Here is a 20,319-nt window from a genome sequence, read left to right as displayed (position 1 = left end):
TTTATGTGACTATAAACTGCTCAGGACAGTGGGACTATTTCATCCCCATAGAATAAATAAGAAAACTAAAAGTGCCGTCCTTATAAATTTTGATGGAAACAAATGTTCCATTTAGTCTCTCTTACGCACGACATTGTAGAAAAATTTATTAAATTTTTTATAATTTATTAAGATGAAACGAAAAAAAAGTGAAGTGGAAGTAAAGTTTAAAATACATGTATCTAATAAAATATGTGTTCAGTAATTTACAAAAAACTTAAGTACACTTTTAAAACTTTTTTGATTTTGCATTTAAAATTTTATCTCAAAAATTATGTTTATTTCTAATAATAACATTTTAAAGCGAATTTAACCACTTAGGACGGGTTGTTTCGGAGAATTTGAACAATTCATCAAATTTCAACGTTCATTTCCGGGTTCTGTGAAAGTCCTGTTCAAGTTCTGTTATTATATTATTATAGGCTAGTTGCTTGACAAAACTGAAATTAAAACAGAACTTGAAAAAATCTTTCACAGAACTGGAAAATGAACGTTGAAATTTGATGAATTGTTCAAATTCTCCGAAACAACCCGTCCTTAGGGTTTTTTAATAAAAAGTATTTTTTATCAAATTTGAAAAGAATCAAATCAAAATGTGTCGAAGCGAATAACCGGTAATTGAAAAAAACTTTTTTAAAATGAAAAATGAAGTGTTTTTGAGTTCTCCGTGTGATGTAGATTCCCCAGCTTCTCGCTTGTACTATAAGTTTATGGACCCCGTGTGCATCCAAAACCATCTCTTCGTCCCTTTCTAAAAACTTGTTTGTGATGCTTACATAAAAAAAATTTGCAAAGATTTTTAAAGATTTGCTTCTGTCACTGTTGGGTTAATTTGAAAGGTTGACGACATCGTGCCAGTTAACAGGGAGTTGACTGTATTGTATACACATTAACAATTTACCCCCGACAGTGTGCCTAATGGATAAAGTGTGTTAGTCTATATTGGCTTTGGACTTCCATTCTTCTGATATTCTAACCCCAGTTTACAACTGTTTAAAATTTTTAAATACTCATAATTTTCCATCGCTATTTTTGTGCAATAACTTCTCAAGGGCTATATTAAATTTTAAACTTTCATAGCTTAACCTCTCAGACATAGAATTTTATTTATTATGTGTATCTTTGAGAACTGTCAGAACGTGATAATTTTTGTGTTATTTACGAGTTTTACTAAAATCTTCATAACTCACGTTTTGGGAAACGTAGCCTCATTCTAAAAAATGTTTTGGAAAGATTATGAAATCCACTATCGCATTCTGTTGTTATACGTAAATATTTGCGTTTCTAAATATACATTTTATGAAAACGTCAAAAATATGTAAAAATCGCTTAACATTATTTCAAAGCCTTGAAAAATGTACTTTTTTCTGAGTAGCATAAAGGAATAACACTTTATATATTGAAGAAATATATTTAAAAACTATTAGTCACCTCAAAATATTAACTGTCCAAACTAAAATATTTTTAATAAATTATTTAGAAATGCAATAAATTATTAACGAACATCTTGACAGTTTCAATCGGCTTAGATAATGCACCTCTACGTTCCATAGATATTCTTGAATACAGACGCGTAGCGTTATTCATTATCGATACTCTGTTTTTTAAATCATGGGAATCCGTATACTAATGATGGAAATAATTCAACTTTTGTAAAATCTCGCGCGTTTACGTGAAAAGACGTTCTAATGTCTTGACCGCTATTATCATATTTACGTCTTTTGAGATTCTAATGTTCTGAGTGGTTAAGGTACGTTTTGCTTGGAGAGATTAAAATTTTGTGAAATGATAATAGTTGAGCACTATTTCTTATGTCCGCGTGTGTGCGTGATTGCCACCAAAAGTTGATAGAATGCATTGTAATCGACAGTGAGTATATCTGTCGAGTTTCAGCTCGATCGAAAGTAAGGAAGTGGGTTAATTTCCGCTTTCAAGATTTGCATTCATTCAATCACAAAAACAATAGAGAAAGTAAAATAAATGTATTTAAAAAGTCAATTTGCGAGTATTGAAGGTGACATTATTATTTATTCCTACACTATTATTGTGTAGTGTTTGTATCCAAGAGAACTAGAAAAACTAAGCGCACAAACAGACAGACGCGGATAGCGACTTGGTTTTATACTATTTAGAGATAAAAAAACTGAAGGCAGAATTGACTTATTTCTTTGAAAATGTGTTTCCAACGGTGATCATACAAAACATTTTACAATTTGTATAGTTATGAAAGGAAAATCATTACCTTGTGAAAAATCTACTAAATTTCCCAAATGTCTGAATGCATTGAGGCATTTCCGTCAACTGAATTTATTTGCCCAATGAACTTGGAGGTGACCTCGATACAAGTAAAAGAAAGTTATCAAAGATATCTTCAAGCATGATTGGGTATTGATTGAATGGTCACCTTTAAAAATTTTATTGGAAAAAAGATATTCACATATTTAGATATCTTGAAAATATTTTGTATAGCGTTGTCTTTAAAAGACCGATTTGTTTCAAAAATTTGTCTTGAAAAGACACAGTATTGTCTTCCAAACATATCTTGAAAAGTCACAGTATTGTCTTCCAAACAATAATATTTCAGAAAATATACAACTTTCTCTTAAGGCAAAGCTTAATACCAAATCACTATTTTGATTAATCTTTATAACAAATTGGTGTACATTATGAAAACCAAAAAATATGCTTTACTTAAATTGAAGGTTTTCCGCTTCATCGCTTCGCTTGAGTAGAATACAAATAAAAAAAATAAATTACTCAATAAAAAATATAAATGCAAACTACTACAAAAAATATTTTTTCAATAGATATGTATGAACGCATAAAGAAAACAACTTTAAAAAAATACAGTTTTATAGTTAAGATTATCTGTGACAGTTTCACTTGATTAACTTTTTTGCTTCCTTATAAAATTATTTACAAAATAAGTAAAAACCAGTTTTTTGCTTGAAATCGAACGTTTCTAGACTCCGTTTGTCAAGCGATTTTAATGCCTATTACCTACGATATAAAGTATACCAAGAATATACACATTTTCGGCTTGTAGCTTCCTCTTAAGAGATACAACTTCATCTTAAAAAGACACGGCTTTTTCTCGAAAAATACAACTTCATCTTGAAAAGATACAGCTTTCTCTTTTAGTTATATACAGCTAAGAATTAACAAAAAAATATTATCATTAATACAATACATTATGTACTGTCGATCAAATATCAATATATATCAACTTTTCGTTAATTCAGATTCATGGTTAAAATCTGTCATCGATTTCAAACACATAAAATTATTTGTTTATTTCGATTCCAAAAGATACATGAAACGTAAACGTTTAATGGATCTTTGCAACCCATTAAAGTGAGTGCACAGTTCTGTTATAAGCTGTGTGGGATGGTTGCCAGTTTTTCTACCGCGGCAATAACATTCGCATCCAGTAGAGAGATCACACGACGCGGTAAAACTGTCTGATCGTACATCTCGGAATGAATAATGGCCGTACCAACGTCGGAAATAGACTCACGGTGGTACACTACTCTTTAGAAGACAGTAAAATATTCAGAACTTACTTAGTTTGATTTGTGTTTTTGTTTTGTAATAACACTCATAATATTAGGTACCTACTTATACAGTCAAGACATATGAGATACAGTAATGGTGTCTTGTCTTATTTAATTTCTGAACAGCTCAATATTTTAAACCTCTGTAGCACATGATAGAAATGACTTCACAATAGAGGTGAGGCGTATTTATCGTACCCAGTAAAAGTACCGGGTATTTCCATGCGATACTTTGTACTTGTGACAGATCTCCAAAATACTCGGTATTTGATATCGGGACCAAATATTATAATAGGTACTTTTACCAGGTATTTTTGATAGGTATTTTTGATAGGTATTTTTGATAGGTATTTTTGATGGGTATTTTTTAGGGTATTAGTAGGTATTTTTGATAGGTATTTTTGATGGTTATTTTTGATGGGTAGTTTTGATGGGTATTTTCGATGGGTATTTTTAGTATGTATTTTTGACAGGTATTTTTGATGGGTATTTTCGACGGTTATTTCTGTTGGGTATTTGTGACTGGTATTTCTTGTATTTGATGATATTAAGCGACCGGAAAAATGTGGGGAATTTTATAGTATGGAATCCCGTAGCTACCCCCCCCCACATTTATTACAAAAATTTTGTGGGGAAGTACTCATTTTGATTTTTTTTGTGGGGAATCATGTTTTACAGAAATTCTCTAATAACCCCCCCCCCCATGGATTTCGAATAATAAATGGGGAATCAAGCTCACATAGAAAATTTGAGGGGAATATGTGGACAGTTGGACAATTTATGAGAGTAATCGGAATCAATCCTCAGGTCGGTATTAAATACTTTTGAGTATTTTGTCACCGGTATTTTTTACCAGGTATTTCTTTGTACCTGTACTCATTGTACCCAGTAACGAAAAGTACTCATAGGACCCACCTCTACTTCACAAGCTAAAAATATTTGCTTTGACTTATAAATTGCAGACAGAAAAATCTTTGCAAATTTCAATGCAAAAGCTCTCTTCTTCCATACAAAATACCTAAAATTGAGGATCCTATAATTTCACTGGCTCCGAGCAATTGGGACTGTTGTGCGATTAATATGCATTAAGATCTGAAGGAGGGGGGGGAAAGGAGGTTGGGAAGTACCTGGCTATTCAGATTTGGTCACTAACCATGTATAGATAAAGATTAACTCACCTTTCTGTGTTCATGTCGACAGAGATTGTGTCTTGGTACATACTGAGAACTGACATAGCCTTCAGGTCTGCTGAACTCTTAGTTTCATTGTCGGTCTGCAAAAAGAAAACAATATAATACAACAAAAATTGTTTACTTAATCAATGAGAATACCAGATAATAATAATAATAGATTAATCATTACTAATTTCCAAAACAAAAACATAACCACAAAAAGTAAAATAACTCTTTTTCCTCATAATTTTATAAAAATAATAGCTGTTCCTCGCCACGCGTTGCTGTAACTCAGTCTGTCTGTGCAGATATATAAACAATATTACAGATGGCGCTGTTTAAAAAAAAACATGTTTTTACGGGTGACATCTATATAATATAGGTATATAAAAACACATGCGTATTCGAATGCAACGTTGTATCAAAATTTAAAAACAATCGATGTAGAACTTTCGGAGATTTTAGATTTTTAACAAAAGAACAATTTTATTTATATAGATTAGGAATTTATTCAAAAATAGAATACACAGGTTTAGGTAAGTACCATTATCGAAGAGTTATCTACCCTTTATTGCATTCATTCACTGCATTATGTATCAATAATGCTTTAAACTACGTTATAGAAAAACAAACATAGTGATAATACACACTGCTAAATAGTATAAAACAAATTCACTATCTGCGTCTGTCTGTTTGTGCGCGTAGTTCTTCTAAACTATGTAACGTAGTTTGATAGGGTTTAGAGGATTCCTTCCGGAAGGTTTATATATACAATACATGGATATTATATTTATTGAAAGTATAGAAAATTCGAGCAACACCGGATACATGTCAGCTAGTTCATTTATATAAATGAGAGATATCTTACAATAAAACCAACTACTATTCAGTTTTGTAAAACCTAAGAAAAAACAATTGTTAAAAAACGTAACTAAATAAAAATATTTAAAAAATAATTATTTATTGCCTCAGGCCTCTGGCATATTGACCGATATATTTCTTAAAGACGCTGTCAGAAGGTCGGAGAATTTATGACTATTTCCGCTATGCAACAAAATACAAATAAATTTTATGTTTCTAAACGTATCCGAAAACTATAAAAACTGATTATTAGAAATAAATATTTGATTTTTAAAATATTATAATTTTGAATGAAGAAAAAAAAAGTTTTAAAATTGGATTATCTTACGTATAGAACAGCTGCGTCGAAATCACTGAGCGAGATAATTGCTAGGAAAACTTTTTTTTTATACTTTTGAAACGTATCTACATAATCAAAGAAGTCGTTTATTGAAGAAACAACCACTTTTAGCAAAACAGATTTTAAATATTATAAACATTTTTTAAATGCTATTTTCCAGTAACCCTTTACAACTGGCTTTATAAAAGAGTAAGGAAAATGTGGCCCATCGCAATGAGCAAAAATATTATGGCTTAAAAAACATATATTACCTGCGTGTAGTCGCTCCGTACATCTTTAAACACTTGGGCCCCCCTTGCCTCGGCAATGAGCAGGGCGCTCTCTCGGGCCCCGCGTAGCCGCAGTGGGCTGGCCAGGGATCCCGACAGAGACAGCGAGGCGGCCAGTGCCGAGGGCGTGCCGGACAGGAAGGCGCGGCCCTCCGCTATATCTTCCTCCTCCAGAGGGCTCACCTCCTCCAGGGACGGGTCTCCGTCCGACATAGCGCAGTCAGGAGGTCATTACTGCTTGCCAAAAGAAAAAATAAATATGAATGCTGCGTTAATCAGGTGGTCGGGACATACATCCAAACTTCCCACTCCCTCTTATTCTATTCGGACCATGTACGTTTCAGTACCTTTCTAATAATAATAATAATTGTATGACTTGTATAGCGCCGTTTTTGTGCAAAATCACCCCAAGGGCGCTGTACAAACTTATAATACATTTCTACAGTGATCTATGTTATAACTTAACTATTTATGGAGATAATATACACTACAATACTTACCTGGTAGGTCACTTGAGATTAACACTTAATTAACATTGTCTAATTGTTTTTAGCGAAATTTAGATACAGGATTTAGGACATAATTGGAAAATTGAATATAACTGGACTTTTTCTTAGGAATGGTATATTTAATTTAAGGATACGACAGCTTAAAAAGGTAAGTCTTTAGTTTAGACCTGAATTCTGTTGGACTTGTAATGGATCTTAGTTCCGGAGGGAGTTTATTCCAAGCCTTCGGCCCAGATACTCTGAAAGCGCGATCACCAAACTTTCTAAATGCTAGACATAAGCATAAAGTCTATAATATATAGTTAAAAGAAATATAAATATTGTCAGATTGCCTACGAATAAGCTGACAGTATTTGAAAAACAGAGGTCAACAAATAAATGATTCAGCGTAGCCAAGTCCTGTTTTGACCCCTCAAGTGTTATATCTGTCTTACTTTGCAAATTTAAGGGTTGGGAACTCTTTGTTAAAAAGTAAAAGGTTCTACTTATAATGGTGTTTATTCACATTAAATAATAGGTCTGGATTTAGCTACACTGTTCATTACCCGAGGGTTGGTAATTCTCTAGTTTGAGAAGCTTGTTCCCTGTCACTATAACCTCACAATCATCTGTTACACTCTAGCGACATCTGACGGACTCTGGAGTAAGCTTTATGACTAGCGCCATCTATCGCTTAAATACTCAACTTATTACCATACATCCGCTCATTAGGTCTCATAGAAATCGTTGTCTCCCTTATTGTCATGGTTAGAAATACGATCTAAACGGTGCGAGAAAAAGAAAAAACCACGCTTTATATTCAAATCTAGAAGTTAACCGCAGAAGAATTAAAATATGCTCCTTTATGAAACCAGCGGTTCCGGTCGGAATTTGAAAAAAATTATGAATATGATATTGCAAAAAAATATAAAAACGCATTTTATTAAACAAATGTATTATAAATATTACTGCCAACTCAATTTTTTATCATTTTGTATAAAATAATTAGTAACAAAATTCACAAAATTTTGTAATTTTTTTTCATATTGCGGTCGGAACTTTTGGTTTAATAGATATGTACATTTTAATTCTACTGTGGTTAACTTGTATTTGAATATAAAGCGTGGTGTTTTCTCTTTCTAACATCATTTAGATCATAATTCTAACCATGATAGTAAAGGAGGCACAACGATTTCTATGAGATCATATAAGCTGTTCCAAAAGCAAACAAATTAACGCTATGGGTAGTAGCAGTTTGTTCGCAAAACCGAACAAATTAGCCGGATGGGTTAGCAAATAAACAACATCACGATTTTGTGGCAAAAAATAATAATACGTCAATGTTAAGATGAGGTAGATAAACAATAGCTTTAAAGGAGATAAACATTACATTAATTCATAAAACAGTGTTAGATTCTCTCAATATGGCCCCGGTGACAGACCACCATTCTGCTAGAAATGACTTTAGCCGTATTTAGTGAACACATCCCAAACATTCCTTTTCCTATATTTGGTAAGTATTTCCCTAACCACCGCACTTTTAGGCACAGATTATGGAAATTACACTTTGTTTAAATAATTACCACAAGAAACAACTAATTGCATGCACAAAATAGATTATTAGGATCTTAGTTTGGATTAATTAAACAATTTAAGGGCATTTAGATTGAAATGAAACTTTTGTGTCACTCCATGCAAAAAAAAAGTTCAAAATGGCGGCAAAGGGATTGTTTTATAAAATAAATTTTGAACTTTGAATAAGAATGGAATTATAATGCATCTTTTACCATCTCTCCCGACATAAATAGTTGTTTCTTGTAGTTATTAAGTTAAAATGAAGTGTAATTTCCATCATCCATGGTCTGTGCCTATTAAAAGTGGGGCAGCTGAGGAAATATTTACACAATCATTTTTCCCTCTACTGTAATTGTTTTTAAATTTTATAAACCCCGTTGAGAGATGACCATTCAGAATCGATGCTTGAAATTGCTTTAAGTGTGTTTAACAAACAGATCTAAATAGCCAGGTACTTCCCAACCTTCATCTTTCCCACATCATTCCCCTAACTACATTGTTCAGCCTCACAAATTAGGGATGCTTTAGTTCCACTGGCCCAGGGCAGTTAATCTCATCATATGCAGTGTGTATTAAAACTTTCCTATTTCTAATCCACTTCTTCTATTTCTTAAAAAGCCTCACAAAATATCTATACACAATAGGGGATCACATTAAACATTAAAGGAAGAATGTCAAAACAAATAAATTTAAAATATTTATAGACAGTAGTTGTTATCTTCAAATTTATGTTGTTTAGATTAGATAAAAACAATAATATTATTAAAATTACTGTTGTGGTTTATAATAATATGAATAAATAGGGTATTATTTACCAAAATAAAAAGGGTTTCAACTTCTTGAACATCAAACTATCTTGAAAATGTGAAAATACAAAAATAGATTTAATAGATCAAAGAGACATTCCCCCCAAATGACAAAACTACAATATGGAGCGAAGAAAAATATATAAAAATCAATTATAATGAATGATACATACTTCCAAAAACAGATGTAAATATTCTCAAAGAACTTAGTCACAATTCTCAAAACATATTCTAGAGAATTAATGCACTTTGTCACTGTGAATCACAGATCAATGGACACATAAATAAACAAACTAACTCCAATGATTCGGATTAAAACCAAAATAATCAAGTAGACACCACTTTAAAACAGTAAAATATTATGAAAACTGCACTAATAATGAATGATTATTGTTTTAACAATTAAAATAATTCATTTGAAGTCACTTAGAAACAAATATCAATGTATTAATTTACAAAGCTACCAAAGGTTATGTGAAAGGTTTTAGCTGTCAGATGGTTGGCTATTGTATTCAATATTTTTAGAAAACCCGGATATGATTACGAGCGCGAAACTGCAGCCGAAAATAAAGAGATAAAGGACCCTTGTGACAATACTGACAATTCACTCGGCAGATTAGTGTATGCTGTATTTTTAAATAAAAAAGTATACCTTTTTTCCCAGAAAATACAAGTGGGAAGTAATCCTAAAATAAATATTAGTTGGCGGAGATGACTGCAGATGTCACTGTTTTTCACTGTTCCTGAAAACTGAAACTGTCACTGTATACTTTGGATAGCAATATAGATAACTAAATTGCTTCTTTTTTTCAAGCAATAAACAAATCCTTACACTATAAATGTGCCCCAACCGGGGACCTTTTTTGACAAATATTCAAAAACATTTTCTAGAGCCAAAATGGTACACATTGAACCCATACACTTTGAACATATCCCCCAAATAGTGCTACTGAAGGGGCGGTTCTAGATTTATTGTGAGCTAGAGTGTTAAAATTGAAAAATACGACATTATTGATGGTGTTGTAACATTTTTTTTTAATTTTCAATATTGAAAATAAAAATTTCAGTTACAAGAACAACATAGGTATATTTTATAAATAACAAAATCGTGTTTTTAAATCTTACCACACTGACTCACTGAAAAGTCACGGACCGCCACTGCAAATAACAAGTTTCCAAATATGCTGTATGCGAGAACTTCATCTGAGTGAGTGTACATATATATTCTAAAATAATAATTGTAAAAAATATTTTTCTTTCTATACTATTTTCATACCTTTCGAATCTCAGTATTATCCATAGTATTCATAGTCCCACAGCTTCGTACTTTGACCGCCAGGCCATGGATTAGTAACATGGCACTTCAACAAAAAAAACATTTTTCCTTCAGAAGTTCGCCTTTAACAGTGTGCACTTTTTAAGAATACATTAAATTCACTAATCGCCTTTGAGATTGCACGAGTACCGGATTAACACATCAAGAAAACTATAATTGGCTGATAAAATTATGGTTAAGGTAGAAAGCTAATTGGAAAATGATGCTTTTTAAATATAAACCTAACAAATAAAATGACGATTTTATTAAAATCATTCTTACTTGCTAGCCTCTTCCAGACTAGCCTCTGTTCATTTCAGTAAAAAACGGTAAATTAGTTTTTTTCACACATTACTGAAATCCCACTTCCTTGTTCCCACTCAAGAAACATATAATTTAATTGTATTAGGAATTAGGACAAAGCTGATTGACCTTGAATAAGTTCAATAATTGTTTGTTTTTGATAATATTTATAAGGTAAAAAAATATCACTGATTATTACTTACAGAAATTAGTGTACCTACCTATTGAAGATTGTATCGAGTTTGTAGATACTAAAACAGTATTTATACGACTGTTACTGATAACCGTAAGTGAGATCTACTGTTCAGTTTGGCAGCCACCTCTGGTCTGGAGCTCCTTGATACATGAAAAAAACATGAATCTGTGCAAAAACAGGCAATTCATTTGATAGTTTTCCTGTCTTAAAGGATGGAGTACAATCTTTAGAACATGGAAGTTAGGTGGAAATAATGTGTCTCTCCTACCAGTATTTCAATGGAAGGTGCTCGAAAGAACTTTACTATTGCTGATTGCGTAATTTTTTTTTTAAAGTAAGAAACATTCCCTGGTTACGAATAACCTGACAATACTTGAAAATCTCCTACTTATCTCCTACCTCCGTGTTTTGATGGAGGACTTAGCCAGCCGAGGAATTGAACAAACTACGCCTGGGTGGGACCCAAACGCGATGTCAACTCAGCCATATTAATCAAAATTAATGTTTTTTTATTTGTCCCGTACGCATTCCTTTCATCCGATTGAGATCAAAATTTAAAAGTTTGTTTTTATTATTGCCACGAGTGCTTAGAGAGTGGTTTGAATGATAAAATAAGTCGTGGACGTCCGAGAAAGACTTAATATATTATTTCTGCACTGGGCTGAGATACGTAGTGGAATTACTAACTAACTAACCATCACGCCGTTTCCCCGCAGGGGTAGGACGACGGACGCACCACCAAACAACTCGGTCTTGGCACACACTCCTTGCCTCATTCACATTCACTCATACTCTTCTATTATTCTGACTCTTGACATGGCCCGACTCAAGTATCTGATTCACTTGGTCGTGCCATATCTTTCTTGGGAAATCAATCTTGGGTCCCCGACTTCTGCTACCATTCACAATCCTCTCTTCGCTCATTCACTCTACATGTCCAAACCATCTAAGCATCCCTTTCTTGATATTACTCATTACGCTTACATAAGCCTTCCACTATTTGCGGATCTCAACATTTCTCACATGATCATACATAGTTTATCACACATACGCCTCAAGGATCTCATTTCGAATATTATTATTTTCTTAGTGGAATTAAAGTCGATTTTTTATCAGTAACAATGTTGATTTCATGATTCTTAATCAAGTGAAAGGTATAAAAAGTCTTGGACGCCCGCAGAAAACATGAATCATACAATTATTTGTGATAAAATACGAAGAAAGTACACGTCAGCTATTACTTTGTAAAATAAAACCCCAAAATTCCTACATTTAAATAACATTATTTATTACTTTATTAATAACATTGTATATACACTTATGAATAAATATGTCAAGAGATGGCCAGTGTTAATCCCACTTGGATTTCCTCTTCTCAAAGACTTCTGTACCATCTTCACTGATGGCTGGATAATAGCCCATGGAATCGTACTTGGACCGCATGTAGGCGATATAGCCTAAGCATAGGCCAAAGCACGTTAGGCCAAACGTCATTATTGCTATGTTCTGGAAAAAAAAAACAATAATAATTACAGCAAAATTATCTTTTTGACTGATTGGAAAATGGGTCAGTAATCAGGTTAACAGGTTAATTTCTAACAGTATGGAAGACCTTCAGTCTCTGTTTTTTTTTTTTTAACATTAACTCCACACAGGAGGCCCAGAGGAAAATAATTTCTCTCAGGGCCTATGTCATCTTTGGGGATGGTTTGTGGAGAGTCTTTTCGAGGAGAGGAAGGAGTGAAAATTGGTCTTAAAGAGACCTATGTTGTAGGAGGGAGAGGCCGGCTAACTTTTTCAATAGAATCGGAGTGGATTTTAAGTGAGGGACCAGATAGAAGAATTATATTAGATTTGACTTCGAACTAAAGAAAAATGTAAGATTTTTAAATGTTGACATGTTTTTAAATGCTTTACAAATAAAAGATATCCAGAAAAAATGAATGTCGGATGTAAGCATGATGAAAGAGATTAGCAAAAGAATGATTGGATGATTAGGAAGTGTAGAGCGAATGAACGAAGAGAAGAGTGTAAGTAGAACAGTTGACGCAAAAGCAAATAGAGTGAATCAAAGTCATGGGTCGGGTTATGTGAAGAGTCAGAATAACAGAAGATCATGTAGAGACCATGTGTGGATATGAATGAAGCTAGGAGTGTGTGCCAAGACAGAGTTGGGCTGCAGTCCATCTTCTCGGAATACCCCTGTATTCCGAGTAGTATCACCCCGAGTTCCAAGCACTTGTTGGAGTCACTTGGTTCAGCACAGATGTGCCTCAAGGAAGCAGTTAATTTTTAAAAATATTACAACAAAAAATTATGCTCTCAGTTAAATACAACTTTAAAAAATATGGTAAAAACCCTAGTTCTAGATAAAACATCGAAAAAAAATTATAGGTTATGTAAAACTAAAATATGAATAAAATCTTGTCTTACTGGTTTGGCATATAGCTCAAAGTTGATAACCCTAAAAACATTTGTACTCCTGATCGATCTGATGCCATCTCCGGGGTTTGAAGGCGCTTTTGGGGGTTCAGGTTTAGCCTCGGGTTTTGACATTTTGCGATTGAAAATAGAACTGTCAGTTGGAAATCAACAACAATATATCTCTGGTAAGAAGAAAAAGTGGCCATAGACAAAAGGTAGTGCTGCATCTACAATAATAATAACATAATCATTTGGCGGGAAAAAGAGAAGGCTTTGGGCGGGCTAATTTAAATGTGTTTTTTTGATGAAAACATATTGTGCATATTTACGTAGATATATTTTTGTTAATAGTTGTGTCATTTATTTTTTATTTTTTTATTTAACGCCCAGAGGGCTTTTACATGGTTGGTAGTATAATTTTAATTTGACAAATACTTTCAAACATATAAAATAAGAATAAAATTACATTTGATAAAAGCTATGCAACAAGTCATACAAACACAAGAAACAAAAACAGAAAATTACAGCTATTTGTTGGTTTACATGATGTGTTTAGGAGTATTGTTGAAATAAATGTTTTAAATGATCCACAAAACTTGCCAAGTTGGTATTGAATATGTCAACCTCACCCAAGTAATGATTTCCCATGGTGTGAAGTCGTTGTATCGGAGAGTGGGCAATGTAGTTACGCTTATGTGTGCTGCTGTAGAATATTGTATTTTGTCGTGTTGTTACTGTGGGTGTATGTATGTTTATAAGTTGCAGGAGTTCACAACAGTCGAATTTAGAGTTAAGTATTTTGAATGAGAACGTTAAATCGTTTATTTTACGTCTATCTTCTAATGTATGTATTTTTAGAGTATTTAATAAGAAATTGTATTTTAAGTCTTCGACAGGGATATTTAATTTAAAATTTATAAAACGTAGAATTTTTTTTTGTATTCGCTCAATGTTGTTAATGTGAATTTTATAAGATGGAGACCAAACTACTGAGTTATATTCAATTAGACTTCTTACTAGAGATACGTATAATAGTTTAATGGCTTGTAAAGAATTAAAGTTTTTAGTTGTTCTTAATACGAAGCCTAGTGTTTTCATACCTTTGTTCACAATTTGATGGATATGATTGGTGAAACTTAGGACGGGTTGTTTCGGAGAATTTGAACAATTTATCAAATTTCAACGTTCATTTTCAAGTTCTGTGAAAGACTTATTCAAGTTCTGTTTTTATATCATTGTGGGTTAGTTGCTTGACAAAACTGAAATAAAAACAGAACATGAAAAAATCTTTCACAGAACTTGAAAATGAACGTTGAAATTTGATGAATTGTTCAGATTCTCCGAAACAACCCGTCCTTAGTTTTTCGTCCAAAATAATTCCAAGATCTCTCATTTCCGTGACTCTTTCTAAAGCTATGTTATTGATGGAATATTCGAATAAAACAGGATTTTTGTTTCTGAAGAAAGTCAAGGTTTTGCACTTTACTACATTTAAAAATAAATTATTTTGAACGCACCAATCTCTAAACTTACTAATATTTGACTGTAGTATATGGCAATGATTTATATCAGTTATTTTCTTGTATAGTTTGACGTCATCTGCAAAGAGCAATACCTCGACATCGTTGAAGCAATTGGTTATATCATTGATGAAAATGAGGAACAAAACCAGGCCAAGGTGACTACCTTGCGGTAGGCCACTGGTAGCCCGGAAAGCTTTCGACATCAAAGATTTTATTTTAACGAACAGTTTACGATTTGACAAATAGCTACTAAACCATTTTAGCATGTTATCCCTTATTCCTAGAGCAAATAGTTTTTGGATTAGTAGTTTATGGGATACTTTGTCGAATGCCTTCGAAAAGTCTGTATATATACAGTCGACTTGTTTATTTTCTGCAAATGATTGTATAATGAAGTTTTGAAATACCGTTAAGTTAGTTGCGGTGGATCTTCCTTTGATAAAACCGTGCTGTTTTTGATTAATTAATTTTATTAATTTGGGATAGATTTCATCAAGGACCAATGCTTCAAAAAGCTTTGGCAGTACTGACTGTATACAAATGGGGCGATAATTAGCTATGTCAGTATCGTCTCTTTTTTTGTAGATCGGTGTAATGAAGCTAGATTTCCAGCAGTCTGGAAAATGTCCAAGGGACAAGAGACGGTTAAATAGTAATGTAAGTGGTTTAGATAATGTATTAGAGCATGTTTTGAGGAATATTGGTGGAACGTTGTCTGGGCCAGCGGATTTGTCAGTGTCTAAGGAAAGTAATTTTTGTTCGCAACACTTTTGTGTGATTTGGCAGTTTGTTAAGTTTGTGGTCATATTAAATTTGTATTCGGGTATTTTATCATCTGGAGTGTCTTCATCATATACATTTTTGAAGAAGTCCGAAAAAAGGTTTACAATATCCTGTGTATTGTTTGCACTGATTCCATTCATTTGCATTATTGGCGGGTAGTCTGTGTTTTCATTGTTCATTTTTTTAAGAAATTTCCAAAGGTTTTTGGATTTAAAGACAGTGTCCTCGACAGAGGTTATGTACATTTTGTAACATTGTTTGGAAAGATCTTTACATTTTTTCCTAATTTCGCTAAAGATTATATAATCATTTATGGATTTACTTTGTTTGAATTTTTTGTGTTGACTCTTTTTTTGCTGAAGAGAGGCTGTAAGCTCTGATGAAAACCAAACCGGGTAGGTATAGCTTCTTGGTGTGTAAAAAGGTACATAGGATTCAATAGTATTAGAAAAATATAAATAAAGTTTATCTAACGATTCATCAACGCTTTCATCGGATAAAAAAGACCAGTCTGTATTTGAGAAATGGGAGTTAATTGAGTCGAAGTCGGCTCGTTTAAAGTTTAGGACGCTTTGTGAAGGTTTCCTTTCATTATCACATGTCATATTTAATTTAATGTATAGGGGAGGATGATGATTATCTATAGGTAGAAGTGGATCATTTGAGAGTTCAACAGACATTTTAGGATAGTTTGATAAAGCTAAGTCTAATAAGCGATTGTTACTGTTATATACAAAATTATGTTGATGAAAGTTTAGAAAGTTTACCATGTCCAAAATTTCACGTGCACGATCGTTTTCACTTTCGTTAATGATGAGACCACAGTTATTTGCTTTCCATATTAAGTTTGGTAAGTTATAATCCCCAAGAATAACAATTTTCGAGTGAGGATATTTTGATGAAATTGTTTCGATGTCTTGACAGTGGTTTCTATATGACTGAGGGTCAGAAAGTGGTGGTAGATAGGCCGTTCCAAATATAATTTTCTCGAGAGGAGTCGTTATTTGCACAAAAATATGTTCGATGTTATTGTGTTTCGTGGTTAATTTTCTTGCTGACAACTTCTGTTTTATTGCAATTAAAACTCCTCCACCTCTTGACTTGGAACTTGATCTGACGTTTCTGTCGCAACGAAATACTTTGTAGTTAGTAAGACCGAGTTCAGTCGATTTGATTTCCGAGTTTAGCCAGGTTTCCGTAAGTATGATGATGTCATGATGATGAGAAGGTAGAGCTGCTTGTAGGTCATCGAGTTTTGATCGCAGTCCGCGGATGTTTTGATAATAGATTTTTATGGTTCTGGTTCGGTTAGGTGGGATTTCTTGAATATTTTTGTAACTTCCTAGTTTTTTGGTCGATTCGGCACGATTCGGGGGGTGGAGTTAATGTATTTTATGGTGACATCTTCACCATTTTCTTTCCTTTTTTCCAGCTGAACCCTCAGATCGCTCAGAAATTTTTGTTGCGCCGGTGTTGAGTCGGGGTAAATTCTGACATTGTTCTTGAGAAGACTTCGTTTGCTTAGAATATTTCTGGATTGTGTTGAATTTTGTAGTTCTATTTTTATTTGTCTAGGCTTGTCATTTAATAATTTTCCAACCCTATAAAATTTAGAAATATTTTCATTTGCTGAATTGTCGATTACACCGATTATACTGGTGACAGCTGCCTGGTCATCCGAGATCCTGCCAGCTTCTGTCGCTTTAATGCTTTCGGGCACATTGCAAATAATAATATTTTTAGATCGCACTTGTTGTTCATTCATTTCCGAAATTGCCTCGCAAATATTAAAGTTGTTTTGCTTGGATTTGCTCTAATATCCTTGTATGCGCAGTTCACCTTCTAAATTAGCAGTTTTGGATGCTACAGCTGAAGACATGGTACTTATGGCACTTCAAATTTCACATGCAATTGGAGAAATTTTAGAGATTTGATCCTTGTTAAATTTGTTGGCCGGATCAAAAAGTACTTTATTTAAGGCATTGACAGCTATTTCTGCTTTGGAGATGAAATTTTGCACATCCATTGTGAAACGTTTAAAAATTCACTATTCACTGCTTATCACTGTTGGGAGTCGATGATTTATTTTTGCTTTTGTTAACACAGTACACAAGTTCTTCCAATGCTAAATACTGCTATATTAGTAAATAAGTGCTGCTTGTTAATATTCGATAATATTTATGTGTAATAATTCACTGTAATTAGTTTAAATGTTTAATTTTGACAGTAGTAGATCAAAATATGTTTGTACTGTCAAAATAGTATTGTTGTATGTGTCATAGAAGGACTTCGTAAGCAGTGGCGGCGTAGGGTAGATTGGCACCCGGGGCGGTTTTGTATTGAGCACCCCAACTTAAACACCCTAATAAAACACCGAATACTAAACATGCTTACGAGACTTTATTTTACTGAAATATTCGATGACATTATCAAAATTTATTTTCCTGTCTCTTTCAATTGATAAAATCGAAAGATTGGTTAGTCGCTCTTGGCTCATTGTGGATCTTAAATAAGATTTTATTAATTTTAACTTTGAAAAGCTTCTTTCACATGAAGCCACCGAAACACAGATTGTCAAAAAAAATCTTAGACACAGCGCTAAACTTGGAACTGACTCAGAATAGCCCCATTTACAATTAATCTGAGGAGCTCCAATGTAGTCCATTGAACTGCTTCGTGGGCAGAAATGTTGGCGGCTTCTAAATGGCGCCTCAATCGTAATATCTCCAACACAATATCCTCTGCTGAAAATTCATCGTAAATTTTTTATAAATTTGGAACCATTCCACGAAGATCTCCTTCTGGTGATGTTACCAACGTTTTTGTCTGAACAGCACTAAATGTAACCAGAATAAAATCCATTGCCCTGTAACGATGGTAGACCATCGTTAGATTTTACAAAGAACTAGATTCTTTGTAAAATCTATCGTGACATTCTAACATTGCTCTCTGCAGCTCGTCTGGTAATGTAAGACCAGCATCTCGGGCCATTTCTCCGGGCATACGTTTACGAAATCTCCTCCTTCCTCTTTTTCCTTCAATCGGAATGTCAAAGTCCTCACATATTTTTGTTGCGTAGCAAATAGCCTTTTCCACTATTTGATTGCGTTGACTTTGAAGAAAAATTTGAAGGGCCTTAATCTTTACTACACACTTTTGTTTGAATATACTTTTGCATCTGATTAACTTCTTCTAGTACTTCACACTAAAAGGAAAGATAGCATAGAAAACTGAAGTCACACAAAGCTGGTATGAGTGTTGATGCTACTTCCCTTGTCTCAACGTTTTCTTTACTGGTGTTGGGATCACACATATCTTCGAGTGTTGATACAAGCTTCTCAAAATTATTCTTCAATGGTTTAACAGCGTCGTGATGAGCACTCCATCTTGTCTCTGATAGCTGTTTAACGGACACGCCTACATTTTTCATTAATATTTCCCACCGATGTGTGGATGATGAAAAGAACGTGTAAACTCTTTCTACAGTTCCGAAAAACGTTAAACTTGAAGAAACGCTACCAAACGAGTGCACTCCACATAAATTAAGCGAATGATTTGCACAAGGCGAAAACAACGCTTTCGGATTGCGTTCTTTGATTTTTGCTTGTACACCGCCATGAATTCCTGCCATGGTTGCAGCATTATCATATCCTTGGGCTCGACATAGATGTATGTCTAAATTATCACTCCCCAGCTGTGTAAGGATATTTTCAGCAAGATCAACTGCAGTCTTTCCAGCTATAGGGAAAAAACCTAGAAATGATTCCTTCACTTCAACTTGATCGCCTTGAATATGAACATATCTGATCACGTAACTCATCTGATCAACATGTGATATATCTGGAGTGCTGTCAAAAATAATTCCAAAATATTTGGCTTTTTTTATGTCGTTCACAATGTTATCTTTCACCTCCTTCCCCAAAAGGTTTATGAACTCATTTTGAATGTCTTTGGACAAATATGAATCTACCCGTTTCCGGTTTATACAGGTGGCATGTTCATTGTTCAATTCTCAGCATGTGTTCTTTTAGGACTGGGTCATATTTCGACAGTAGATTAACTATTTCTAAGAAATTTCCTCTATTATCTGATGTAACTCCCCCTCTATGCCCTCTAAAAGATAGATTTTGGCGTGCCAGGAATATTACGGAGCATTTTAATTATGGAGCTGCCTAAACGGGCGGATGACAGCTGTCAATTCAGTACAAAGAAATGGAATTTCGTGGCAGCTCTCTAATTCGTCTGACTCCTTCCCCTACCATAGGAAGAAATATTTTATAGCGTCGTGTGACGGTAGAAAAGATAAGCGCTCGCGGTTCAAAAGATATCTGCTTGCGCTTTTATAGCTGTGTGTGACGCAGGTCTTATTTGGCTGCACAAGTGTGTTGTCGTTGTCACCCCTTGGTCCTTGGTACCCGGGGCGGACCGCCCCCCCTTTACGCCGCCACTGTTCGTAAGGCTCTCGACTAGCAAGCTGGTCTAAAACTTCCAACATTGATGTCCTTACGGCTTGCCAAACGTCACTTATAAACAGCCTTTTGTCTTGTTTGCGTATACTTTTGGTTAAGCTAATGGATCCATTGGGCCCTTTGAATATTATGGGGATAATATTATTACCTTTACATATGTTTTAGCATGTTGATAACACGCTAAATGGAAGAAGACAAATGG

At 33.8% G+C, this 20,319-nt stretch overlaps 2 protein-coding genes across 2 annotated transcripts in view; both read right to left on the bottom strand.

Annotated features, from left to right (window-relative positions):
- The window catches only part of subdued (anoctamin 1), a 68,747-nt gene extending 58,838 nt beyond the window's left edge, over nt 1-9,909 (bottom strand). The window contains exons 1-3 of the mRNA XM_089647290.1: nt 9,278-9,909; nt 6,218-6,469; nt 4,772-4,866 (exon numbers count right to left, since the gene is read on the bottom strand). Coding sequence (XP_089503416.1) covers nt 4,772-4,866; nt 6,218-6,448 — 326 coding nt within the window. The 5' untranslated portion in view covers nt 6,449-6,469; nt 9,278-9,909. The remainder of the gene's footprint in view (nt 1-4,771; nt 4,867-6,217; nt 6,470-9,277) is intronic.
- Nucleotides 9,910-12,185: 2,276 nt separating this feature from the next.
- Nucleotides 12,186-13,506, bottom strand: LOC149410969 (small integral membrane protein 8). Its single transcript, XM_089647320.1, has 2 exons — nt 13,352-13,506; nt 12,186-12,424 (listed from the first exon to the last, which is right to left on the bottom strand). The coding sequence occupies exons 1-2, from the start codon at nt 13,472-13,474 to the stop codon at nt 12,269-12,271; spliced, it is 279 nt and encodes a 92-aa protein (XP_089503446.1). The 5' UTR covers nt 13,475-13,506; the 3' UTR covers nt 12,186-12,268.
- Nucleotides 13,507-20,319: the final 6,813 nt, after the last annotated feature.

Source organism: Hesperophylax consimilis, chromosome 26 (assembly GCF_061612785.1).
Source record: "Hesperophylax consimilis isolate HC1 chromosome 26, BYU_Hcon_1.0, whole genome shotgun sequence".
NCBI classification, from domain to species: domain Eukaryota; kingdom Metazoa; phylum Arthropoda; class Insecta; order Trichoptera; family Limnephilidae; genus Hesperophylax; species Hesperophylax consimilis.
This window is presented reverse-complemented; position numbering and strand designations above follow the sequence as displayed.

Excerpts from the sequence above, each read along its gene's own strand:
- LOC149410969 (XM_089647320.1), bottom strand. The coding sequence starts at position 13,474 with ATGTCAAAACCCGAGGCTAAACCTGAACCCCCAAAAGCGCCTTCAAAC. Across the intron at positions 12,425-13,351 it reads TTGAGCTATATGCCAAACCA|AACATAGCAATAATGACGTT; the intron begins GTAAGACAAGAT and ends TTTTTTTTCCAG.